This window comes from Natator depressus, chromosome 23 (assembly GCF_965152275.1).
Source record: "Natator depressus isolate rNatDep1 chromosome 23, rNatDep2.hap1, whole genome shotgun sequence".
Lineage (NCBI taxonomy): Eukaryota > Metazoa > Chordata > Testudines > Cheloniidae > Natator > Natator depressus.
This window is the reverse complement of record NC_134256.1, coordinates 6,963,496-6,991,399: the sequence shown is the minus strand read 5'-3', so window position 1 is coordinate 6,991,399 and position 27,904 is coordinate 6,963,496. Positions and strand designations below refer to the sequence as shown.

At 50.5% G+C, this 27,904-nt stretch overlaps 1 protein-coding gene across 1 annotated transcript; it reads right to left on the bottom strand.

The window, feature by feature from the left end:
* Positions 1–34: 34 nt before the first annotated feature.
* NKPD1 (NTPase KAP family P-loop domain containing 1) lies at positions 35–26,655 on the bottom strand. Its single transcript, XM_074937353.1, is given in 4 exon segments — positions 35–1,731; positions 10,478–10,609; positions 17,430–17,598; positions 26,554–26,655. Coding segments are annotated over 4 exon segments (2,100 nt in total).
* Between the last annotated feature and the right edge of the window lie 1,249 nt (positions 26,656–27,904).

The window sequence follows — 27,904 nt, the reverse complement described above, 5'->3', positions numbered from 1 at the left end:
TTCTAAGGCAAATAAGGGAAGTCTTTTCAATTGTTTAACTGCATTCCTCTAAACCAGAACACTGCACACCCTTAGACACCTGGGCAGACTTAGTTACACTTGTATCATTGGCCTTATTCAGTGAATTAACTGCTCGAATTAGACCCAGTTTTTGCCTTATTGAATGGTCCAGATTGATTGTGGACTTTAGAAAGGTGTTGGCCTCCTGTACTGTGAAAGGAAAATCATGAGACAAAAAATTCTCAAAGAGTTCTGGGTCCCCATCCAAGGCCAGGATATTCTCGAGGACTTTGTGCATGGAGTACAGCTCTTTACAGTTTTCCACGAAGATTCCCCATAGGGACTGGTTCCTGAACTCCTCCTCCATTGGTCGAATCTGCTGCCTGTCCTGAAGGCACTGCAGCACCCAACTCAAGCGGCATGGCCATTGATTAGCCATGACCACCCATGCAGCCACGGACCTTGCAGACATTGTGTGTCTCATAACGTTCTGCTGGAGCATGAGTCTGATGGTGATGGGAATTGTGTTGACTATCCTTTTCATTTGGATAATGCTGTCTGGAATGTATGCATAGAGACAATCAGTCTCATCGTGCAGAGCATGAAATGCTTCATGAATATACCTCATAGCATGAGCATCGATTTGGCTTTGGTCCATTTCACTGGACATCTCCATATCTTCCAGGTTTATCATTTCCCCCTTTACGTTCTTGACTCCCCTTTCCATGTTTTTTGTGATGATTTTGTACATCAGGTCCTCCCGGCTCTGGACAGCATCCTGCAATTGCTGGATTTTGGACTTTGTGCCCATCTCTGGCATTGAAAAAGGCAAAGTCACCGTGCGGTTCAGGAACAGGTACCCATTGTCAGCCATTCCTTTCATGCAGCTGGTTTGTTCCAAACACGATGCAATGATGCTGGGATCTATCACCAGGATGAAAATGAATGGGGCGTTCGTGTCCGAGAGCAAAGTGTTTATTGCATTCAAAACCCCAACGACCCTCTCTGGGTAGCACATATCCAGACTGGTGATCTCCAGCACTATGCGCAGCCGCCGTCTCTGATAGATCTCCATGTAATACACAAAACTGGTCAGCATCTCAATTTCCTTCTTCACTTGGCTCATGAAGCCCAAGTGGCTGCTAAACTTCTCGCTGTCTGTCATCTTCTCAATTTTCTGCTTCTGGCTGATAACTACGTTCTTAACCACAGAGATAACAGTCACTAATATTCCTGATCCAGACAGGGTGGTGGTAGTACTGCCGATGACTTTTAACGCCCTGCTGTCTTTTAGTCCTGGCACAAAGAGGGCCACGGAGAGCAGACTTATGCCTGCCACGAGGACAAACACGAGGCCTCCTAGTGTAAGGCAGGTCCGCCGGTTGAGAAGCCATTCGTCTTGGCTAAAGCCAGAGGCATATCTGGGACTTTTCCCCATCACGTGGTAAAAGCTCAAAGGCAGGGCACCAAAGTGCTTGCGGATGCTTTGACAGAGCGTGGTGACCAGCCCTGCCCACAGCTTGTCGCTGCCAGCATATTGCCAAGCACTAAACCTGATGAAGATGAACTGAATGTTCTCCCTCCTCAGGTGGACCTCAGTGATCACAGGCTGGTAGAAGACCAGATACCACAGGAGAAGAAAATAGCCCCAACCTTCAGGTCTTCTTGGCTTTAGTTGTGATTTTCTCAGCTCCTCTTCTTCTCTCTGAAGGGATTCTTTGAGCATGCAGGCTAGAGAAGCAGAAAAAACAACTGGTTACCCTGCTGTATGGTACTGTGTCTCATTAAGGGGAGGTGGGGAGGCCCTACCAAACAGGTCATGTGGCCCGGATTTGTTGTCTTGCTGGGTATCTGAAATAAATTGTTTAATAGGGTGCCATAGGGATCTGTGCTAGCTTTGGTCTTACTTAACTTAACATCTTCATTAATGATCTCACGAAAGGGGATAAATTGCATATTAGAAAAAATGGCAGATGATTTTAAACAGGGAAGTGCTGCAAACTTGGAGGCCAGAGAAATAACATGAAAGGACCTAGGGCGATTTGGAGAAGAGTCAGAAAAAATAAAATGGATTCAGCTTGAAAGATGCAGCCAGTGCATCCCAGGGAAATTATCCCAAACACACATACTGCAAGGGTGACAAGGAGGGTTGGTGTGTGGCAGTGGGCAGCAAATTAGACAGGAGCTTGAAATGTTATAAGGCAGCAGAAGAGACCATTGCACATGTGGTGGGCAGCATACACAAAGAATCACACTGCAGAGCAGGGGGACATGGCTTTGATGCAACTGTCCCTGGGACATTGTGTTCAGTTCACAGGTGTGCAAAGTAGCTGAATTAACTTTGCTGCTGGAATCTTAACTGTGGTGTTTCCTGACCTTTTGGAGTTTTAATGGAGGCTTTTTTAAAATATTTAACTTCCTTGTTTTGCTTTTGAGGAAATTGCATGTAATGTGTGAGGTCCTGGGGTCTTGGACTCCAGTGAGTATTTGCCTGAGTGAAAATTGAAAGAACTGAAGTCTCCAGGATCTGGGTCCCAGCATAGTATTTCCATGGCCCCATATAGCTCTGAAATGTGCATTTGATTCAGGTGAGAAAGGTGGGATGAGCTCCTGTCTTTGCTGCTGAAATGTGATGTCTTTGGGGACAGATTGCTGGAAGGCAGCTGCCCAAGTAGTTTCCATGGGGATCCTGGCAGTGAAGAAGGCAGAACACAGTTTGTTTATAGAAATTAAAACAGAGACTTTGCAGAATATAGTAGGTTGAAACAAAAATCACTGAAAAACCCAGAAAGACTGGGGGCTGTGATTGTCCCCTGACTCCGATAACAGGGTGTTTAGGAGACTGTTAGTTACGTATTACAATCCTCCTCGTGCGAAGTGTCCGAGTAACCTCCTTTCTCTGTTCAGCCCCCTTGTCAGAGACTGCAGCATCCCTGAACCTTTCTAACTGGGCAGGAAGAACATACGTTGTGGCGGCACAAACCTAACCATGCCAGCTCACTAGCTGTCTGTGTATGGGAGCACGAAGGGGCATACAAATATTTAGCATATCTGGCACGTAAATACCTTGCAAGCCGGCTACACCAGTGCTGTATGAATGCCTGTTCTCACTTTCAGGTGACATTGTAAATAAGAATCATAGGCCTTGTCTACACTTGCAAGTTGGAGTGCATTAAATCAGCCCTCGGTGCCCTGACTCATGAGGTGTCCACACTGGCAAGGCACGTAGAGCACCTGGACTCCGCGGCTGGAGCGCCCTTGGTAATCCACCTCCACAAGAAGCATAGAACTTTCTGCGCTCCAGTGTGGACGCCCTGGTCTATTAATGCACTCTGATCGGCCTCCAGGAAGTGTCCCACAATGTCTGTTCTAGCCACTCTGGTCATCACTTTGAAGTCTACTGCCCTGCCCTCAGATGACCAACCATCAGACCCGCCCTTTAAATTCTCTGGGAATTTTGAAAGTCCCCTTCCTGTTTGCTCAGCAAGGCGTGGAGTGCTGTCAGCGCATCTTTCCAGGTGACCATGCCTCCACGCGCCAGGAGATCCCCAGTGTGGAGCTACAGCGAGGTGCTGGACCTCACCAGTGTTTGGGGGGAGGAAGCTGTCCAGTCCCAGCTGCGCTCCAGCCATAGGAATTACAATACCAATGGGCAGTTATCAAGGGCCATGATAGAAGGGGGCCATGACCAGGATGCAGTGCAGGGTTAAAGGGAAGGAGCTGCAGAACGCCTACCACAAAGCTGTCCCCACGACCTGCCGGTTCTACAAAGAGCTGGACGAGATACTTGGGGGTGATCCCACCTCCTCTCCGAAGAGCACCATGGACACTTCAGAGGCCGTGGCAGCCCAGAATGCAACAAGGCAGAAGGAGGAAAGCGGGAGCGAGAGTGCAGAGGAGGACGGGGGCCAGGAGCCAGAGGACAGCTCGGCATCCATAGATGCATGCAGCCAGGAGCTGTTTTCAAGCCAAGAGGAAGGTAGCCAGTCACAGCAGATGGTGCTTGGGGAAAGAACAAACAGCAGAGGAGGTGCCCAGTAAGCAGCTTTTATTTTGAGAAGGGAGTTGTTGGGTGTGGGCTGTTGGGGCAAGGAAGGTTGCAGAAAGAAGGGTTAGGTCTGCATGCATGCCTAGATGCGGAATAGGGCAGTGGTGTAGTCTCTCACATCGCGGTAATCGGTCTCAGTGATCTCACTGAAGGTCTCATCCAGAAGCTGGGCAATCCGCTTATGCAGGTTCCTTGGCAGAGCTACTGTGCTCCTTGTCCCAGTAAGGCTAACGTATCTGCACCACTGTGCCGTGAGGGGGTGGGGGGGGGGCATTGCTGCACACAGGCAAGCAGAATATGGGCCAGGGCAGAAGCCGCATTATTGTAGAAGACCCTCCCTTGCTTCCCAGGTCACCCTCAGCAGCGAGATATCTTCCAGGACAAACCCAGCCTGTGGAAAATGTGGGGACAGTGTTGAGTATAGGGGCCCCCTGCAGCTGTTGGCTCTCCCCAAGGCACAGGACCCCAGAGGACAATATGGCCCTGGAACAATCAGTCCCCCCTGTCCCTGTGGTTACTCACCATTTCGGGGCTGTTGTGGGTTATGTGCGCTCGCTTTGGGATGGGCAAATTATGCTATTGTGTGCACTGTGCTTGTCTTTACGTTCAGCCAAATCATTGCTCTGACTAGTGTGAACAATGCTGCCTCTCTTAAATGTTGCATTTTGATTTTACAGATGCAACCTTGAGATCCCAGCCGTCCTTGTTATCAGCGGCTGAATGGCTGCGCAGCCTCAGGGAGCGGCCACGAAGAAGCAAGGACCTTCTGCATGAAGTCATGCCGCAGTCCCTTACTGAAAATCAAAAAGTACAGGAGCGGCGGGAGACCAAAAGGAGGGTCCGCCAGGACAATGCGGATCGCCGGCAACAAACCACGGAGCGGCTCTTAAGCATTACGGAGCACCAAGTGGACTCAATGCAGGCGCTCATAGTACTGTGAAGAGAGCAGATCCGCGCCCGCCCCCCCCCCCCACATCCCTTACTCCAAAACTCTTTCCCTTACGCCCCCATGTCACCTCCAACCCATTTTCCCCAACATCCGGTTTCTTATCGCCACCAGCTGCCTCCAACACCTGTAGCTTCACCACCCAGCCCGGAAAACTAGGACCCTGACCCACTGCACTCAACCCCTATCACCATGCATTTTAGCCAGCCTGAAGTGCAGCACTCATTGCACAGCACTCCAGACAGGAAGGCTGAGTATGATAACAGGATATACACAAATCTGTGACTGTTCCGCTCCCCACCCCGCCCCCTTCTCTCCTCCCACATAGCACAGATGTGTCAGGCCATGTGTGTTTCTCTAGCAGTTGTGTTTCTTTTCAATAAATGAATTTTTTGGTTTTGGAAACATTCTTCATTAAGTAAAAGATAGCATAGCCCAGGAAAGCAACAGGCGCTGCTAGTCAGTGTATCATACGTAGCAAACACAGATGCCTACGAGCATTGGAACCACTGCACTTCACTCCCGTGCAGGGCACCAAACATTACTGGTGGCTTTCAGCATAGAATTGCTCCCTCAAGGCATCCCTAATCCTTACCACCCTGTGGTGGACCCTTCTAATAGCCCTGGTCTCTGGCTGTTCAAATTCAGCCTCCAGTGTTGAACCTCAGCGGTCCATGCCTGAGTGAAGCTTTCACCCTTCCCTTCACATATGTTATGGGGGGTACAGCACGTGGCTATAACCGTAGGGAATGTTGTCATTGGCCAGGTCCAGCTTCCCATACAGACAGCGCCAGCAGGCCTTTAAATGGCCAAAAGCACACTCAACAGTCATTCTGCATCGACTCAGCCTGTTGTTGAACCACTCCTTGCTGCTGTCAAGGCTCCCTATGTAGGGTTTCATAAGCCATGGCATTAAAGGGTAGGCGGGGTCTCCAAGGATCACAATGGGCATTTCGACTTCCCCTATGGTGATTTTTTGATCCGGGAAGAAATTCCTGGCTTGCAGCTTCCTAAACAGGCCCGTGTTCCGAAAGATGTGTGCGTCATGCACCTTTCCAGACCAGCCTACGTTAATGTCCGTGAAACACCCACGGTGATCCACAAGCGCCTGGAGAACCATCGAGAAATACTCCTTCCGATTTATGTACTCAGAGGCTAGGTGGTCTGGTGACAAAATTGGAATATGCATGCCATCTATCGCCCCTCCGCAGTTAGGGAAACCCATTTGTGCAAAGCCATTCACAATGCCACACATGTTGCTCAGAGTCACGGTTCCCCTGAGCAAGATGCGATTAATGGTCCTACACACTTGCATCAACACGATTCCAGCGGTAGACTTGCCCACTCCAAACTGGTTAGCGGCCGATCGGTAGCTAGCTTCCAGATTGCGATGGCCATGTACTTCTCCACCGGCAGGGCTGGGGCGAGCTCCTCACACAGTCCTATAAAAGTGGCTTTCCTCATCCGAAAGTTCTGCAGCCCCTGCTCGTCTTCCCAGACGTGCGTGACGATGTGATCCCACCGCTCAGTGCTTGTTTCCCGAGCCCAGAAGCGGCGTTCCATGGCGGTGAGCATGTCCGTGAATGCCACAAGCCATCTCGTGTCGTATGCATTATGCGAGCTGACATCATCTTTGGACGCCTCACTGTCACTTTGTAGCTTAAGGATTAACTCGACTGCAATTGGTGACGTGCTGACGAGACCGATCGGCATGTTCCTCAGCAGTTTGGGATCCATTCCCGCAGACCAAAAGGGAAGACAGAGTGCGCCGTACAAACGCCATTGAAAGATGGCGCCAAACGTGGACGGAAGCACAGGGATTGCTGGGATGCAAAGCGATGCATCATGGGACATTGGGCAGGAGCCAGGAAGCCCTGCATCCCCCATCCCCCTTCCCACAAGCGCCAGAATGTGAAGAGGTGCTCTCTGGGACAGCGACCCATAATGCACCACTCCGAATGCCGCTGCAAATGCGGCCACGCCACTGAGCTTGCAGCTGACAGAGTGAACATACGGAAGTGCTTTCCCTGCTGCTGTCTCCGAGGGCTGGTTTAACTCCCGGCACTCTACATCTGCAAATGTAGACAAGGCCATAGAAGATTAGGGTTGGAAGAGACCTCAGGAGGTCATCTAGTCCAACCCCCTGCTCAAAGCAGGACCAACCCACAACTAAATCATCCCAGCCAGGGCTTTGTCAAGCCGGGCCTTAAAAACCTCTAAGGATGGAGATTCTACTACCTCCCTAGGTAACCCATTCCAGTGCTTCACCACCCTCCTAGTGAAATAGTGTTTCCTAATATCCAACCTCCCCCACTGCAACTTGAGACCATTGCTCCTTGTTCTGCCATCTGCCACCACTGAGAACAGCCGAGGTCCATCCTCTTTGGAACCCCCCTTCAGGAAGTTGAAGGCTGCTATCAAATCCCCCCTCACTCTTCTCTTCTGCAGACTAAACAAGACCAGTTCCCTCAGTCTCTCCTCATAAGTCACGTGCCCCAGCCCCCTGATAATTTTCATTGCTCTCCGCTGGACTCTCTCCAATTTGTCCACATCTTTTCTGTAGTGGGGGGCCCAAAACTGGACGTAATACTCCAAATGTGGCCTCATCAGTGCTGAATAGAGGGAAATAATCACTTCCCTCGATCTGCTGGCAACGCTCCTACTAATGCAGCCCAATATGCTGTTAGTCTTCTTGGCAACAGAAGCACACGGCTGACACATATCCAGCTTCTTGTCCACTGTAATCCCCAGGTCCTTTTCTGCAGAACTGCTGCTTAGCCAGTCGGTCCCCAGCCTGTAGCGGTGCATGGGATTCTTCCATCCTAAGTGCAGGACTCTTGAACTGGTCTTTGTTGAACCTCATCAGATTTCTTTTGGCCCAATCCTCCAATTTCTCTCGGTCACTCTGGACCCTATCACTACCCTCCATCATATCTACCTTTCCCCACAGCTTAGTGTCATCTGCGAACTTGCTGAGGGTGCAATCCATCCCATCAGCCGGATCATTAATAAAGATGTTGAACAAAACCGGCCCCAGGACCAACCCCTGGGGTACTCTGCTTGATACCAGCTGCCAACTAGACATCGAGCCGTTGATCACTACCCATGGAGCCTGACAATCTAGCCAGCTTTCTATCCACATTATAGTCCATTCATCCAATCCATACTTTTATAATTTGCTGGCAAGAATACTGTAGGAGACCATATCAAAAGGTTTGCTAAAGTCAGGATATATCATGTCCACTGCTTTCCCCATATCCACGGAGCCAGTTATCTCATCATAGAAGGCAATAAGGTTGGTCAGGCATGACTTGCCCTTAGTGAATCCATGTTGACTGTTCCTGATCACCTTTCTCTCCTCCAAACGCTTCAAAATGGTGGAAGTGGGCAGCATTATCTCTAAAGTTTCACACTGTTTTGTTTTTGAGTGTGGTTATGTAAAAAAAATTCCTACATTTATAAGTTGCACTTTCACGATAAAGAGATTACACTAGAGTACTTGCATGAGGTGAATTGGAAACTACTTCTTTTGTTTCTCTTTTTTACAGTGCAAATATTTGTAATAACAAATATAATATAAAGCGAGCACTGTGCACTTTGCATTCTGTGTTGTAATTGAAATCAATATATTTGAAAATATAGAAAAACATCCAAAATATTTATAATAAATTCAAATTGGTATTCTATTATTAAGTGTGATTAAAACTACAATTAAATTGCAACTATTTTTTAATCTAGTTAATTTGCTTTGCATTAATTGCTGGCATTAACTGCAATTAATTGACAGTCCTACTAAATGTCTTTACAAATTTGGGCCTAGCAACCTATCTGCATGTTTAGGTGCTTAAATAGCTTTGGAAATCTGGCCCTAAGTGACTGAGGAGCCTAAGTCCCATTTTGAAAGGTGACTTGGTAGCTGATTAAAAGTGTTTATATTGGTAGTGTGTATTTTGGCAAAAATAAGCTATAACTAATAAAGAAACTGATACAGAAAAATCAGCAATACCTCCTTTAGGAATGGATGTAACTATATTGATACTTCCCTCAGCACGGCTTCAGTTACACTGATATAAAATTATAACTTTTGTTTACTGAAATAAGTTTTACCATTATGGACACTTTCAAAACCAATATACACTAGAACACCAGATTTACAAACTGAGCAGTCAACCACATACCTCAACTGGAACCAGAAGTATGCAGTATCGTGTTTCATTTGTCTGGTGAAGCCATCGTGCCCAGGGCAACAGCACCTTTGTGCCCAGAGTCCCAGTCATTGTTCCCTCTAATTTTTGACAGGCCGTGTGCACAAAAAATTTCTTCTGTGTAAATTGTTGTGTGCGTGGTGTTTCGCTGTGTGTGCGGGGTTGGGGATCTGTGGGCGTGCGCACACACACAGAGCTTCGGGGGAACAGTGGTCCCAGGACAGTACAAGTATATCAGAGCGATAAATCCCGGGGAGGGAGAGGAATTCTTTAAATTCAGTACCGATGTGGACACAAGAACAAATGGATATAAACTGGCCATCGGGAAGTTTAGACTTGAAATTAGACGAAGGTTTCTAACCATCAGAGGAGTGAAGTTCTGGAACAGCCTTCCAAGGGAAGCAGTGGGGGCAAAAGACCTATCTGGCTTCAAGATTAAACTCGATAAGTTTGTGGAGGAGATGGTATGATGGGATAACATGATTTTGGCAATTAATTGATCTTTAACTATTCTTGGTAAATAGGCCCAATGGCCTGTGATGGGATGTTAGATGGGGTGGGATCTGAGTTACTATAGAGGATTCTTTCCTGGGTATCTGGCTGGTGAATCTTGCCCACATGCTCAGGGTTCAGCTGATCGCCATATTTGGAGTCGGGAAGGAATTTTCCTCCAGGGCAGACTGGAAGAGGCCCTGGGGTTTTTTCGCCTTCCTCTGTTGCATGGGGCATGGGTCACTTGCTGGAGAATTCTCTGCACCTTGACGTCTTTAAACCATGATTTGAGGACTTCAATAGCTCAGACACAGGTGAGAGGTTTTTCGCAGGAGTGGGTGGGTGAGATTCTGTGGCCTGCGTTGTGCAGGAGGTCAGACTAGATGATCATAATGGTCCCTTCTGACCTTAATATCTATGAATCTATGAATCCTCACTCTGACGCGCAGCATGCCCACGTTCTGGGGAACCCCCTGAGGACAGGGGCCTGTAGAGCCCCTTGCTGGGAACGCTCACTGCCCTTGCCTCGGAGCACGCTACCAGACACCGAGGAGCTGACCTCCCATAGCATGCGGGGATCAGGTACAGGTCACAGGTTGCAGCACACAATGACCTGTTCACTGCCAGGCTAGGCGGGAGTACACTGGTGTTCCTCTCTCGCTCTCTCCCAGCAGCCTGTCTCGTGCCGGCCTCCCGTGCTCCACCCAGTGCCCCCTAGGTATTCTAGCAGGTCTGAAAGCGCCAGTTCTCCCGCGGGGGGAAACCCCAAAGCATCCCTGAGCCCACCTGTAATTTTATCAAGCAGCGAATTAAAACGGCTCCCGGCGGGACAGTAGAAGCCGATGGTGACGGGTGTAGCGGTGTGCAGCAGTGTCTTGGAGAGGCAGCAGCAGTAAATATCATCTTCAGTCAGAAACTCTGGGGAAGAGGAGGCATCCATAAACACAGAGAAATAAACATACCTGTTGCCCCCCCTCCCCCCCGTCTGTTTGGCGGTTTGCATTGTAACCAGGGAGTGGCTGGGCTGGACAGGATGTGTGAGAGCCCTTGGGAATGCACAGGGCCAGTGGCTGTGACCCTGTTCTCAGTCTCTTTATTAGCATCAGAAGCTCCACGCAGCAAATCTTTTTCCAGGGACACATTTTACTCTTTCTTCAGAGCAACAAATGTTTTTAGCTCATCCTTCAGGATCCTCAGCTCAGCACCTGCTAACCAGCCAAGGGGCCCATTCTCAGTGCCCAAGCAGTGCAATGGGAGCAGAAGCCTTCAGTAACTCCCCAGCTGGTACAGCTGTCTCCTACACCTCCCTCCCTGGAACCCCCAGTGCAGAAGGCATGTCAGTAGCCAGGAGGGGCAGGCAGGGAGAGTGGCAGGAGTACAAAGTGTGTAAAGTCCCTAGGGAGCCACGACCAGTGGGCTGCACTAAAATGGGCCTGGACCGAGGATCAGGGAGCTGGCTCCTTGACTGCTCCCACTGGATGCAGAAGAGACTCTGGCCCTGTGGGGGGAATCCTCCCCACCAGGCCACACACAGGCAACGGCTGTGCAGCAGCTCTGCAGAGTTTGCTTAAATCCAGAAGCTATGCTAGTGCCCTGGGCCTCAGAGCTATGAATTTAGCAGGTGTGTTGTTCTTTGGGAGCCTTGTTTGCTTTCTGGGATAGAGTGAACTTTGGAGCTGATCCCTGCATAGGCAGACAGGCTGGGTACAGAGATCTTTGTTTGCACAGCATTTACTGAGGTTATGAAAGTCTATAAATGAACATCAGTTGTAATGAACACCTTGATCTTGATCGCCACTCACCACAGATAGGGAAAGGACTTTGAACAGACCTTTCATTCTTTTATACAACCTACAGAAACTATATGAGTTAGGCATCTGTTGTGTATCTGCCAGAATTCTCCCATGAATGTGGGAGAAGAAATCTGTGTTGTTTTAATATGCAGTTCCACTCTAAAGAGTGACTCTCTTAAATGGCCCCTTCTTAGCTGATCTGCTCCTTGGGCTGCATTTTCTGTTCCTGTTTGGCATAGAAGTGAGTATACTACTCTGCGCCCTGATGTAGGTTAAAGCAGCCTGGGGGCTGCTCCAATCTATGCCAGCTGGCTATAGTCCCTGTGTGACCATATAGAAGCTGAGAATAACTGCAGGGAAGCACAGCCCTGGCCATGCACCCTCTTCACTCTGTGCCCAAGAGGGGTGGCTCAGTGACAGGCTATGCTGGCTGCTTGCCTGCTGAGAGCTCCCTCATGCCTGGTGAATTCTCAGGTGGGCAGATCCAAATGTTTCCTGGACGCTTTGCTTTGTTACTGAGAATCTGGCCCCTTGTGGTTATCAGTCAGAGCTGCACACTTCAGTAACTCATACTTCTTTATTGTTTTTACCAGTCAGCATCTCCAAGCGAACACAGCTAAAAAGGAGACAGTGGGATTCTTCTCCTTGTGCGTCATCAAGAGACTTGAGCACTAAATCTGAACAGACTACACTTGAGCAAAAACACTGACCAGGTGTCACTTGGGGAGAAGGAAAGTGCCCTGATAGATTGTCAGATCCAAGGCTGGCACATTGGATCTAGAGCCTGAGAACTGGGCTGACCCAGCTGGAGCGGAAGACTTCTGCCCTCTCCCCGCAAGAGCTTCTGCCACTGCTCCGGGCTTCCTCCACCAGCGTCTCCAGCCAGGGCAGCCCAGGCTCAGGGCTTCTGCCCGCTGCTGCCCAAGCCAGAGCTCGGGGCAGCCCAGGCTCGGGGCTTCCACATGTGCACACACACCCCAGCCAGGGCCTGGGGCAGTCTGGGCTGAGGCTTCCGCCCTGGGGCTTTTTCTGGGGCTGGGGCGCCCATTTTTCCAGGGGGCCCGCCCAGATTGGCCGGGGACCCCTGCCTTCATCTGTCACTGGCCTGGACTAGCAGCTAGGAGCCCCTGGCTGGGGCTCTCCTAGCAGCATAGGGGAGATCCTACTACCTACCTCCACCTCCGGGAACCTACTCTAACTGCAGGAGGCTCAGAGGCTGCTGCCTAGGCAGCACAGAAGTGAGGGTGGCAATCTTGGGACTCCCCCGTACAACAACTCTGCAACACCCCCCCACCCACACACACACGATCCCGTTTTGGGTCGGGACCCCCATAGTTACAACAGGGTGAAATTTCAGATGTAAACATCTGAAACTGTGCAATCGATCAATTAAAAAACCCTCTGGCCATGACTTTGGTGGGGCCCTATTTACATGTTAACCCTTTAATGCTACTTATTGCTCCATCAGCCCCTCCCAGCTCACAGGCTTTTCCTTTATATGTGTCCATTACTGATTAGGGACTAAAGGCAGCTATTAAACTAATTGCCAGGATTGTTCTTTTCCCCAGTCCTCTGCCTACCTGGAAAATCGTTGTGCTTACCCACTGGACTAGGAGCAGCTACTAGATCAGTGGTTCCCAAACTTGTTCCGCCACTTGTGCAGGGAAAGCCCCTGCTGGGCCGGGCCGGTTTGTTTACCTGCCGCGTCTGCAGGTTTGGCCGATCGCGGCTCCCAGTGGCCGCGGTTCGCTGCTCCAGGCCCATGGGAGCTGCTGGAAGTGGCGCGGGCTGAGGGACGTACTGGCTGCCACTTCCAGCAGCTCCCATGGGCCTGGAGCAGCGAACCGCGGCCACTGGGAGCCGCGATCGGCCAAACCTGCAGACGCGGCAGGTAAGCAAACCGGCCCAGCCCGGCAGGGGCTTTCCCTGCACGAGTGGTGGAACAAGTTTGGGAACCACTGATCTAGATGAATGTCATACCAATATCATCACCAGGCCAAATATATGGTTACTCTGCTCCCCAGTGCTGGCTGGCAATGTTTCCCATCCTGTTAGCAGGGCGTGATTCGGAGTGCTGTCCTGATGAGTCAACAGGTGGTTTATTACCCCATTTGGAGGGGTCTCTGGAGTGAGGGGATCTGGAGTGTGAGCTGAGGGAGGTTAGAGCTGAACCCACAGATATCCTGCTATTAATGTCTTCATTAATAAAACCAAACCCAGGGTGGCTGAAGTTGAGAAAGGCTCTTGCTCACATAAGGTGTCAATGGTGGGGTTTGTGTTCAAAATGTCTCTGCACAAAGGAGGAGGGGGAGAGTGGGTGACATCCGGAAAGGATGATGGAACAGCAGAAACAGCACCATGCCCAGATTCTGCAGCATCAGGTGTCACTACAATTTCTGGACAGACAGCACGCCCAGGCTGTGACCCAACAGGAACAGGAGAGACAGTTCCAAGAGCGGCTCTTCTAGAGGTTCGTGAACCATTAGTCTCTCACTGCCTCTTTGCTATTGGGAATGGCAGAAACAGACTCAAAAACCTCTATATGTCCCCTAGCCACTAGGGAGGGACAAAGATACACATTGTTTTAGCATGGGTTACGTAAGGAGATAATTTGGCCCATTTCACCTGAAAGGGAGGACAGTAAAGATTGTGGGTTCTCATTTTAGAGACATGGGTTCTAGTCTCAGTTCTGCCTATCCAACCAATTACTTATGTTATCTGTAAGATGGAGAACGAAATGTTTTCCTTATGGCCAGGAAAGGAGGCCCTTTCAATAAGGATTGCACAGTGCATAGAAGTATTAAAAACAGTCACTAGAAGGGCTTGTGGTAAAAGCTCAGGCTTTTAGATCTAGAGATCCTAGCTTCAGTTCCTGCAAACGGCCCAAAGAAGGGTGGTGTTACTGCAGATTTAACTATATTGTCTCTAACCACTGAAACATATTCTGCTGCCACAAGGAAAGCCCAAGAACCCTGGTACCCAACAGCTAGTTCTCCGATCGTGGTGTCACTTTCTCTGGACTGCTCCTTGCAGCCAACAGGACTGTCTCACCCACTAAGCTTGAATTAATATGCAATCTAGCTACCATTAACTTGGGTTTGAATGGAGACTGGGAGTGGCTGGGTCATTACACACATTGAATCTATTTCCCCATGTGAAGTATCCTCGCACCTTCTTGTCAACTGTCTAAATGGGCCATCTTGATTATCACGACAAAAGTTTTTTTTCTCCTGCTGATAATAGCTCATCTTAACTAATTAGCCTCTTACTCCACCTTTTCATGTTCTCTGTATGTATGTGTATATATCTATCTTCTTACTACATGTTCCATTCTATGCAGCCGATGAAGTGGGCTGTAGCCCATGAAAGCTCATGCTCAAATAAATTGGTTAGTCTCTAAGGTGCCACAAGTCCTCCTGTTCTTTTTGCGGATACAGACTAACACGGCTGCTACTCTGAAACCTAGCACAGAGGTGTAGGCTGTCTATGCTGTGCAGTTGTGGTTTGGACCTTGATGATAACTCATGAAAGTCTCTGTAAGCTACTGTGAAGGCCCGGGAATAATTCTTAAAATGACTTCATGTTACAAAGTGTATTATTAAGTGGGGAATTTGGATGTTGTGTTAGTGTTCATTTTATTGTTGCATTTGCAGTGTTTGTGTTTTGGTTAATGGGAGCTGTCCCTTTAAGAAGAGGACAGTGCAGCTCTGTTACAGGGTTTGTATTATTTGAAGTACTGGGGATGGGTCAGTGTAGGCCTGCCCAAAATTAAAGGTTCTCCCCTTCAATTAAGGGGGAGGAACCGCTGGACCCAGGCATCAATTGAATGCGGGGGGACAATAAATGAAAAAACAGGAGCGGGGTGAGGTCAGAGGTAAAGAATCAGGGCTCCAGAGGGTGACATCGAGCAAATAAAAAGTTGTTCTCCTTTAATGGATGTTTAGTGGCCTCTACATGAGATGTGTTTGGTAAGTTTCAGTTCCACCTCCAAACTCACCACTGGGCTCTGTACCAATTTGCAGACTCAGCAGAGAGGCCAAGAACTGCCGGGGCCATGGGGCGTGATCAACCTTGTGATCCTTAAAGGAAGTACCCCCAGATCAGGGATGGGGCACACTGGCAGGGCCATTTGTGTGGGAAGCTTGCCTTTCTCCTCCCCTGTAGAAAAACCGAGGGTTTCACTCACCAGGACTGCATGAGCACTAAATCCACACAGCTTTCATAAAGCCAGAGTTTATGGTTATGTACAAATTAGTCCATTGACTGATTAGCATACAATGTTGCACATGGAGCTGCACAGAACTTGGCAGCTCTGGGGCTGTAACTCTGCCTTCCCTGTTTTGTCAGTGCCCACAAATCACAGGTGTTCACACCCGCGAACCCCAGGAGGTTCACATGCCCAGCTACAGCTTGCAAGGTTCCCAATGAGGGGATGAGATAGCACAACTCCTGTTGCTTCTTACCCTGGCTACAACCTAAAAATACATTATCCCCCAGGCCTGCTGCTCCCCAGACTCCCCTCCCACCAAAGTAGAGGGTGACCGATCATGATTCTACAAAACCTCAGAGGGCTTCTTAGTGCCGAATCAGCCAAAATTGTCTCCTAAACTGTCAGCCAAAACAGACTGTAGCTGGGAAACTGAGCACAGAAAGTTTAAACAACTTGGATAAGGTCAAATGGGGAATCAGGCACAGAACTGAAGTGTGCTCCACAGTGTGGGTGTCTTTAAACAGACCTCAGAAAGATTGTGGTTTAAGTGATTTGCCCAACATCACATAAATAATCTGCAGCAGTACACCGGGGTTCTGTATCCCAATCCAGTCCCTTCACTACAGAATCATATTTGCAGCCCTTCTCTTCTTCACTGTACACAAGCATTACTTTGATATTCAGTCACAGGTGACTAGCTGATCTAGCCCATGCATTGCAAAAGGCTAAGTGGCTAAGTGGGCTAAGTCTAGGGACTGTCATCCCTGGATTCTAGTCCTAACTCTACCTCAACTGACCTTGCAAAATCTCTTCTCTGCAAAATCTGGGACTGGTGCTTGCCTTCCTTTGGGAATACAAGATCATATTGGATAAAAAGAATCTTTCTGTTTACTTCACAGCTAACAGTTGTCAGTAGAAGGACAATCAAACTCACAGTCTCCAAGGCCAGTGGACTTTCCCCAAGGCGAGAGGATATTCTGTAGGTTGCTTGTTAAGCTGGTAACTATGAGGAGTTCAGTGTGGAGCCAGCTCACAGCCCAAGCCAAAAGTGGTTTGCTCAGCAGAAGTTACCCAAACAACTAGTAACTTTTAATAATGACTGTTTGGAGCTGAGCCTGGTGCTGGCACTAGATCACCCCAAGGGCAGTCCGGCGATATACATTTGGATCTTCCCCTCTGTTGTCTCTGAATCCCTCTGCACAATGTGTTATTAGAAGATGATGAGTTTGGAGGCCCTGTATCTTGGGAACTCCCTGGTCAAATAACCCTAAATCTGCACCACAAATTCTAGGGTGGCATAGCTATTTTCAAGGCAATCTACCTATGGATGTGGATTTTAGAGCAATCTGAAAAATCAGCTTTAAACAGAAACCTTGGTGGAGTCGCAATCACTCCTCCAGAATTGCAGCAGTTTACAAAAGGAAGGAAGGAAAACTCCCTAGATAAGCAGGCAAGGACCCATTCGTATCATCTTTGCCCTCATCCTGTCCCCAAGCCCCTGCCTGCATTGTGATCTTCTCCTGATTGCAAACTTTGCCTTTGCTTTTTCTGGCACTGAGGGTAAGACATATAAATAGTAATGAGAAGAAACAAAGAGACTGAAAAGTTGATGCTAATGGATGGGCTCTTGCATGTGACTGCCAAAGCATGTAAAGTCACTCAGCTTTCTCCTGGACTCCCATTTCCCAAACACAGCAGAGACATGGCATTACAGCATGTCTGTATCCTGATGTACCTTTGTTGTTGGTTTCCTGATCCATGAAGTTGATCTGCCCCTTCGAGCCTTTACATTCGACTCCAGGAGGTTCCTCAACATGTTCTAAGCAGCAGTTTTCTTCATCATTACAACTCATTGGTGTTAGATCAGGAGATCTGTCCACAAGATTTTCCAGGTAGGCAGAGGACTGGGGAAAAGAACAATTCTGGCAATTAGTTTAATAGCTGCCTTTAGTCCCTAATCAGTAATGGACACATATAAAGGAAAAGCCTGTGAGCTGGGAGGGGCTGACGGAGCAATAAGTAACATTACAGGGTTAACATGTAAATAGGGCCCCACCAAAGTCATGGCCAGAGGGTTTTTTAATTGATCGATTGCACAGTTTCAGATGTTTACATCTGAAATTTCACCCTGTTGTAAGCATGGGGGTCCTGACCCAAAACGGGATCGTGTGTGTGTGTGTGTGGGGGGGGTGTTGCAAAGTGTTGTGGGGGGGGGGTCCCAAGATTGCCACCCTCACTTCTGTGCTTCCTAGGCAGCAGCCTCTGAGCTTCCTGCAGTTAGAGTAGGTTCCTGGAGGTGGAGGTGGGTAGTAGGATCTTCCCTTTGCTGCTAGGAGAGTCCCAGCCGGGGACTCCTAGCTGCTAGTCCAGGCCAGTGACAGATGAAGGCAGGGGTCCCCGGCCAATCTGGGCGGGCCCCCTGGAAAAATGGGTGCCCCAGCCCCAGAAAAAGCCCCAGGGCGGAAGCCTCAGCCCAGACTGCCCCAGGCCCTGGCTGGGGTGTGTGTGCACATGTGGAAGCCCCGAGCCTGGGCTGCCCCGAGCTCCGGCTTGGGCAGCAGGGGGCAGAAGCCCTGAGCCCGGGCTGCCCTGGCTGGAGACGCTGGTGGAGGAAGCCCGAAGCAGTGGCAGAAGCTGTTGGGGGGAGAGTGCAGAAGTCCCGATCCCGGGCTGACCCGGCTGGAGCGGTGGGGGGTGCCCTAAGCCCCGGCTGCCCCAGCCGGAGTGACAGGGAGCAGAAGCTCAGAGCCTGGGCTGCCTTGGTTGGGGGGTGGAAGCCCCCAGGCTGGGCTGCCCCAAGCCCTGGCTGGAGTGCAGGGAGACCCTAAGCCCACGCTGCTCCAACTGCAGCTGGCAGGAGTGGAAGCCTCCAGCCCCGGGAGCCACCGGGGAAGGAAGCCCTGAGCTCGGTGCCCGGAGCCATGGCAGGAGTCGCAAGGTGTGTGTGGAGCGGGGCAGAAGGCCAGAGCCCGGGCTGTTCCAGCTGCAGCCGCCGGGAGCAAAAGCCCCCAGCCTGGCAGGAGCTGCTGGGGGAGGAAGCCCAGGCCTTGGCGCTGGGAGCTGCGGCAGGAGCCACGGGGAGAGGGGGAGGGAACCGACGCCCAGAGCCGTGCTGCAGCGCAGAAGTGAGGGTGTTCCACCCTCATTTCTATGCTGCTTCTGGAGGTGGGTCTGATTTCCTCACCAAGAGCAGCCATGCAGGGGAAGGGCAACTCGTGTCCCTCCCCAGCATGTCCAGACTAGCAACTAAGAGCCCTGGGCTCCCAGCAGCAGGGGAGATCAGATTTCACGGTCTGTGACATGTTTTTCATGCCGTGAAATTGGCCGGGCCCTACATATAAACTGGATTGTGATGGAACTACAGTATGACGGCATGAAGGGAAGGCAGTAGCTAGAATAAAACTAGGTTTTAACAAAGTATTTGATACCTCTCCTCACGAAATCCTACCGGCAACGTGAATTCAGACTGGGTCAGCTGTGTGTACTGCCCCATGCTCTGCAAACTGGCTAAAGAGCCAGCTCTGGAGGGATTGAGAACAGTGTGTTGAGTTGGGTGGGAGGGGCCTAACAAGCGACAGTGTTGGGCCTGGTAACAGGTATTTTGGGTACATCTTCACTTCGAGATGTGGGTGTAATTTCTGGCTTGAGGAGACATACCTGCTCTGATCAAGCTAGCATGCTGAAACTAGACTGTAGCCGTGGCCGAATGAGCAGAAAGGAGGGGCTGGCCGCCTGAGTACGTGGCTAGAGTCTTGGATGGGTATGTACTTGGGTGGCTAGCCCCTCCTGCCGCTTGCACCGCTGTGGCTACGTGGTATTTTTAGTGCATTAATTCAATCAGAGTTACCGAGGGTCTGCCTCCTAGAGCCAGGAATTACGGCCTCAGCTTGACGTGTGGACACACCCAGAGATTGGGGGAAGGGGTGAAATCATAGCAATTACATTTCCAAATGATACATACTGGGTGCAGCTGCAAACAGCCGTGTAAGCCAGGTTGGCAGCTAACAGGCAGCTGCTATTGCGGCTTCTCTTCCTGACGAGTGTCGTCTCATTTTTCCTTGTGCTCCCCCCTCTCTCTGTCTGCCTCCAGCTGTTGTCTCTTGTCTTATTCTTAGCTGCTCATAGAGCAGGAATCATCTTTTGGTTCGGTGTTTTGGACCATGCCTAGGGCCGCGGGGTCTGCTCGACGTCTGGGGCTCCTATGTATTAGTGTAAGAATTAATAATACAAAATAATAATACAGTGGCAGTGCACTGGCTGTGGGGACCATTGTGTGACCTTTATGAATAGTTTCAGCATGATTGTGTTCTGCGCCCTGGGGGAGGGTTACTACAGCTCCTACAAGAATGACAAGCAGCAGGGTTGCTTGTGCCTGGAATTGTAAACAGCTCTGGAGAAGCCCCTGTGGCCACCCTCGGGGGATGGCTTGCATGTATGAGTTCAGGTTTGGGGCAAGTCTACACTATCAGGCTACATTGGTGCAGCCGCAGTGCATCTGGTGAGGACGTGTTGTGCCAATGGGAGAGTGCGAGAAGCAGAAGCTATGTTGGTGGGAGAGGGTCTCCCACCATCACAGTGTGGTGTGGACACCCGGCTTTAAGTAGATGTAATTTACATCACTTGTTTTCACACCCCTGAGTGACATAAGTTACATCGACTTAAGCGGTAGTCTCCTAATTAGAGATGGGCTGGATGCAGTACACAACACCTAACCCTTCCAATTTGGGAAAGACTATATTCTGATTGGGATTCAGAACCAAACCTCACAACTGAGGCCATATCTGTCATGGCTTTGACTCATAACCCTTGACCTGAACAATCCTGGAAATCTGTACAGATTCAAGATCGAATCGGTATCTAGCTGTGAAATCCACAGCTTGGACCCAAAATATGTTCTAGTTCAAAGAGAGCTTGATTCACGGAAGTCCTATGGACTCCGTTATACAGGTGGTCAGAGCTAAATTCCCTCTAAGCTGCACGACCACGCAGCAGGCTATCGAGGGCCGCACAGGTGCGCAGTGGGGAGAGGCGCCTCTCCCCCTGGCTCAGGCACCAGCCCCAGAGCTGCCACGGCTGGGGAGAGGGCTGAGGGGAGTCCTCTCTCCCCACTGCAACCCCAGGGCAGCCTGCACTCCGAACCCCTCATCCCCAGCCCCACCCCAGAGTTTGCACCCCCAGCCAGAGCCCTAACCCCCCCAACACCCTCCAACCCTCTGCCACAGCCCTGAGCCCCCTCCCACAATCTGAACCCCTCGGCCCCACCCCCACCACACCACCTCCATATTGGTGCGCATAACAAAATTAATTCCGCACATGGATGTAAAAAATTAGAGGGAACATTGGGTCAGACTAGGTGATCACAGCGGTCCCTTCTGGCCTTATAATAACTGAATGTATGAATCTATGTCTAGTCCTGCCCACTGATTCTGGAACTGTTCTTTGAAGCACAAATGTGACAAGTTTATGATTGCCAGCCCCAAAGTCCCTCCCATCCTCACATCTACTGTGTTGTAAAATCAGGTCAGCCTCACCCCATGTTGGTTCTCTCATGTTTTGGAATTAGAAATTATTCTTCACTAGGTGTAAAAATATTTTTAAAACAAACCTTCTGCGTTGTATACATGGGCCAAAAGCGTCCTGGCAATTAACAAAGGCCTGTACCTCCTTATAATGTTACCTTCACACGTAGGCATTCTCAGTTTCTGCACCATATGTCTACTTTTCCTATACTCCTCAGCTAGGAGGCCTGTAATGTGCTGCACTTTGGCCTTTATGTTTCCATTTGCTCTTTGCATAAAGCCACAGAGTTTGGGCCCAGAATCAGAGTTGACTCTAAATACCCGGTGTGACGAAGTGGGACTGTTCTTAATGTTTTCTCTGAATATTGTGGGCATGCCTCAGTTTCCCCTATGCAGTTCTTAAGTATCTAGGTGGTGGGATCAGGGTGTATGATTGTTGCAGAGCCCTAGAGGGCAGGTGTGTGCAGGGGTCTGAACACAGAGAATGGCCAACACCCTGTTTCCTGACAACTGGTGGCAGAGGTGGGATGTACTGCACCCCGTGGATGGCGCTTCCTGCAGTAAGTGACTGGGGAGCAGTAAAACGAAAGAGGATTGACAAGGACCAGGTGTGCTGAAGGCTCAGAGAGGAGCAGTTTCGGGGGGCGGTTAACCCCTGGGAGTGTGTGACCAGCGAGAAGGACTGTGCAGTAATGGGGTCACCCTGGGGACTGCGGTGAGCAGTCTCAGGGGCGGAGGAGCCTGTGGCTTGGCCCTGGGAAAGAGAAGGACTTTTGCAGTAACAGAGTTCCCCTAAGGATTGCAGCAAGCGGTCCCAGGGGCGGAGAAGTCTGCAGCTCGACCCTGGCAAAGAGGTGGTGACCTCGAGAAGGGCTGGCACACTAGGGGTTCTCCCTGGAAACCGTGGGGAGCTGAGAGCACACAGGCCTGTGAGTCCACAACAACTTGGGAACAGCAGAGTGATGGCCTGTCACCATCTCCTTAAGAAGGACTTTGTAACCCTGTGCAGAAAGAGAGGGTTGCGCATTGGAAAGTTCACCAAAGCACAGTTAATTGTGCAGCTGGAGGAGGATGACCGCTCTAAGGAACAGATTCCTGACCCCAAATGGGGCTATAGCAGGATCTGGGAGCAGCTGGAGTGGGAGCCAAGCATCCCCAAGACTCCTGTCCCCGACCAGATGAGGGTCTTCACGATCGGGTTCCCTATCAGGGGATCGGAGATGGATGGGATTGGAGCTGAGTCCGAGAGAGCAAGAGGACTGTGAGAGACAGTGAGAGCCCGAGAAAGAGCTGCAGAAGCAGCATGAGCTGGCGGTGGGGGAGCGGAGAGGCCTAGGGGACCTCCCCGGGGTGAGTGGGGATAGACCCCGGGGTGCCAGTTCCGCAGGGAACCTCGAGACTAATTGCTGCCCCTGATTAAGGAGGGGGGGGATGTGGATGCCCACCTCACTGCCTTTGAGCAGGCTGGCGATTTGAACCAGGGGGACCCTGCGGAAAAGCCCCGGTGTCTAGCTCCCTTGCTGGGTCCCAAGGCCATAGACTCCGTCAGCCAGATGGGTGGGGAGGTGGACAGGCTCCCACTCCTGACCCCAACCTATATGTCTGTGTGGAGTTTCCTGGGGCCAGGTCCCTCGGACCCTCAGTGGGAGCGGAAGGTGATGGTCAATGGGGAGACATTCCTGGGGTGGCGAGATCCTGGGACAGAGAGAACTGTTGTCAGGCCCCGGATGGTGCAGCCCCACCAGATGCTGAGGGGCTGTGTGACCTGGGTGAAGGTCCCAGGGATGAAACCCCTTGCCCTGCCTATGGCCCAGATCCCTGTGCAGACATAGGAGGGGTTGGGCTTGCTGGTCGTTGGGGTTCTCCGGGGTATTAGCTGTGAGACCCTGTTGGGGGGTGACTGTCTGTTTGGGATCGGATCCAGACCCTGCTCCTCTAACAGCCAAGGATTTGAATTTGAATCCAGGGAACCAATTGGCTAAGATGGAAATTGTCAGTGAAAATGCAAATAACCTGGCTGGCATGAGGGAGGAGCTGCTAGGCTCAGGATACCTGCCTGCCTGTAACCAGCCCCCTGGGGCTGGGTGGGACAGAGAGATGCTCCCTGCCCCCTTGCACACCGGAGAGGGGGCTCACCCTGGCTCTGATGCAGCTCGCTGCTTTCCTCCACTGGGACAGCAAGGGCAGCGCTGAGCATGGGGGGAGACACAGGCAGGGCAGGTCGGCTGCCAACCAGGTTTCCCTGGTCCAGAGGCGCTGCTGGGAAGTAAGTCCATGGCAAGGGTGGAGTGACCAGGGACAGGGCTCAGCGGAGCTGTGACCCCCGGCCCAGCCAGCGAGAGGGAAGACTGGGTAGCTGAGTCTGCAGAGCAGAACAGCTGGGTAGTTAATCTCTAGAGAATGCAGGGGATGGCAGGTCTACTCTCATCTCTAGACACTTTGGATAGGACTTGTAGTCTCTCAGTGAATTTAACATCTAGTTCCTTGTGGAAGCAGAGGTTGGTAAGGGAAGGACAACAGAACTTTGAGAGTACAGCTTGTAAAAGTGAACCTGAGATGGCGGGGTACTACTGGAGGTTTGTACCCCACTGGAGCTCCCTAGCTGCCCCCATCACTAAGCTATGTAAGAAGGGGAAGCCAGACGAGCTGGTCTGGACCAAGCAGTGCCAGGGGGCTCTCTGTGCATTGAAGGAGGCTCTAATCCAGGGCCTGGTAAATCTGGTAAACCCAGACTTTGCCCAGGCCTTTACAGTGTTCACCGACGCCTCAGACACAGTGCTGGGTGCGGGGCTGATACAAGCCGATGCTAAGGAATGGGAGAGATGTTGGGGCATCCATGGAAACTTCGGTGGGGTCGAACTTCCCCAGGTCACTGGCTAAAGTGACCTCGCTCAGTTCGGTCTCGAAAGGGGGAGAGATGTGACGAAGTGGGACTGTTCTTAATGTTTTCTCAGAATATTGTGGGGGTGCCTCAGTTTCCCCTATGCAGTTCTTAAGTATCTAGGTGGTGGGATAAGGGTGTATGATCATTGCAGAGCCCTAGAGGGCAGGTGTTTGCAGGGGTCTGGACACAGAGAATGGCCAACACCCTGTTTCCTGACACCCGGATATTCAAATTGAGCTCTAACTTTAACGATAGATGATTGCCAATCCTGAGCTCTGGATCTCGGCACCTTCAGATCCTAGATCTGCTGGATACCCACCACAAAGACCCACTCCTCAACCCCCACACTGAATGTTCCATAGAGGCGACAGCCAGCCACACATTGGCATTTCTCCTGTGTGATTGTGTCAGGGATATAGAAACAGGAGGATAATTGGTGGCTCGGAGCTGTAGGAGGACTATCACTGAACATATTGGGCTGATTGTGGGGGTGCTGCACTGTGGGGGTGAAATATGGACAGGGCAAGAGTCGCTTCGGGAGGCTGAGCTGTGGGACATACTGACAGGGCCGGCGGTACTGCGGGGGGCTCTGAGCCGTGGGACACCCTGACAGGGACAGCGGTGTTGGGGGGCTCTGAGCTATGGGACACACTGACAGGGACAGCGGTGCTGGGGGGCTCTGAGCTGTGGGACACACTAATAGGGCTGAACTGTGGGACACTGTCAGGACTGGGCATGCAGGTTTGTTGCTCTGCTGGATTTAGCGTGTCCACTTATGCATCCCCGGGACATCCCCTTTATACTGCTTCTTCCGCCTGCATGACCCCACCACCTCTGTTCATGTGTGTAGGGTCAAGTTATTGGGAGCATGTGGTGCCGTCCACAAAATGACCTTCTCTGTGTGTAATAACCACATCTGGTTTTATAAGTACTGGTCAGGGGACAAACTATTCTAAAACAAGACTGTACATCTTAAAACCAGACAAATGGGCTGTGATGCTTTGCTGATCAGATTGCTGTGACACATTCCTTCTTGTAGCCTCCACCCATGTGTTGTGTGTGAATTGCATCAGCACCCTGAAACCTTCTCTGACCAGTTTCCTGTTGTCTCAGTCTGACCTGGGAGTAGATTCACACGCACTGTTCAACTGGGCTGAAATCGGGAAAACCAGAGATGCTAAACTAATTCTGTTGATTGACCTGTTACCAAGAAGCCCCCTTTCTCCTGCCACTCCCCCAGTTGTTAAGCACTTGTGTATTTCAAGTATTCCTCTAATTAGAGGTGAGTTTGCTGTGGCATACATTCCAGGAAAGCATTACCTGCTCGTTGTCAAGGTCAGACAGAAAGCAGCATCTTCAGAAAAGAAAATGCCAGAAAAACACTAAACATCAAATTTCCAAATGCAAATAAGCAAATAACTTCCACAAAACTGCCAACCAAGGAAGCTGAACAGAAAACGCTTCCATCGTGACTCTCCAAAGCGCTGCTACCACTCAGCAGGTGACTGGGGTTTGGATTCTGGCACCGGAAAATAACATTTGCTCTTGTCTCTCTCTGGTATTTGTAGGCGACCATTCACAATGGTATCCAGGGTTGCTGACTGTCTAATGGCACAAACCCAAACACCGTTGCCTCGCCCTTCCCCCAAGGCCTCGCCCCTTCTCCAAGGCCTCGCCTCCGTTCACTCCAACCCCCTTCTTCCATCACTTTCTCTCCCCAGCCCTCACTCACTTTCACCAGGGTTGAGGTGCGGGAGACGGTGCAGGCTCCGGGCTGGGGCTGAGGAGTTTGGAGTGTAGAAGGTGGCTCCGGGCTGAGCCTGGGGCAGGGAGTTGGGGTGCAGGAGAGAGTGCGGGGTGTGGGCTCTGGGAGGGAGTTTGGATGCAGGCCAATGGGAACTGCGGAGTCAGCACTCGGGGCGGGGGCAGCGCGCAGACACCCCCTGCCCCCACCCCTCAGGAGCCACAGGGACAGTGCTGGCTGCTTCCAGGAGCAACACTGCGATGCCAGACTGTTAGCACCCTAAGTCTCCCAGTACGGCTGCAGTAGCCTCTGGGAGATAGGGCCTGATTTTTGCAACCCTAAGGTATCTAGGCCTCCATATCTTTAGCTTCTTCCATCCCAGGCTCTGAAAACATTTCACAAACATGAATGAACAGAGTCTCATGATTCTCCTGTTCAGCAGGGAGAAATTACAATAACTTAAGACACTGCAAACAAACTAAAGTCATTGTGGGATAATTTAGAAACTACCTATGCTTGGTTCCTCAAGTAGATCCTTATGGGTGGCCAGAAGGTCCCCAGGAGAAGCTCTGGGATGGGAAACATCAAGGAATCTTTCCTGGCCCATTGAGCAGAGTTTTGTGTCTCTCACTCAATCCTCTCCCATTCTCCAAATAATGAATTATAAAATTAGCAGGGACTCCTTAACGGAGTAGCTGCTGTGTGCGCCTACCTTAGACTTTGGTGTCAGGTGTCTCTCTGCCTCTGAATACATTCAGTGAGCTTTGCTTCTCTTCAGTCTTTCTCCTCTGGCCACACTTATGGTTCCTTTCATGTTTCTGCTGCGCTTCTGAATTTATACATAGTCTCAAGCTGGCGTCTTTTAATTACTATTACACCTTCTTTGTTTTCCCTCTGGGGAATTGTATGACAAACACCTGACAACACTCAAAGGAAATAATTAGCTGGAGTTTAGGTAGAAATTCTGGTTGTGCAAGTGGAAGCATAGAGTGCTGAGCGCACAAAGAATTCCCCTCCTCTGAACTTGAGTCAGGAGATAGAAATGTCTCCATTAGGGACATCCCCTTCCACACCATGTGCCTCCCACAGCAAGTCCGCATAGGCGGGGCTCCTGGGGAAGCCAGTGGGCCCTGCCCCCCAACTCCACAGTCAGACGTGACTCTCAGCCAGCCAATAAAACAGAAGGTTTATTAGTCGACAGGAACACAGTCCAAAACAGAGCTTGTAGGTACAGGAAACAGGACCCCTAAGTCAGATCCATCTTGGGGGAAGGGAGGCCAGACCCCAGATCTGAGCCTCCCTCTCTTTCCCCAGCCAGCTCCAAAACTGAACTCTCCAGCCCCTCCTCTCGCCTTTGTCTCTTTCCCCAGGCCAGGAGACCACCTGACCTCTTTGTTCTCCAACACCTTCAGTTGGCACCTTTGCGGAGGAGGGGCCCAGGTCATCAGTTGCCAGGAGACAGGGTGTCGGCCATTCTCTGTGCAGACAGCATCACACTGGCCCTCTAAGGCTCTGCAACAATTACACAGCTTATCCCACCACCTACATACTTAAGAACTGCATGGGGAAACTGAGGCACCCACACAGTATTCAGAGAAAACATTAAAAACGTTCCCACTTTGTCACAAAGGGAACTGCAGTCGAGACTACACCGCTAAATTTGGATACCTGGTTTGGCCCTCTCCTCCTCTGATTTTATGAAGAAAGCTCCTTTCCTCCCACCATTCATCATGGGCGATCTCTGTCCAGAGGGGGGATGTCTGGAATTAACTGGAGTTGTGAGACTTGGGAACAGTGGCCATTTGTCACCAACAAATTTGGGTAAGAAACAAGAAGAATTGGAATTGCTCATTTATTAGCGTTGACTGGATCTGGCTGGTATTACTGAAACCTGCTGAGATGAGTCCCATGATTGGAACGTTAAAATCAATGGTTATAACCTATTTAGAAAGGATAAAATATGCAAGTGGGGGCACTGTATATCAAAAATGGTATTACTTGTTTCCAAGTCACTGATAACTCCCAAGAAAATGATCTTGAATGCTTATGGATCCATGTCCTAA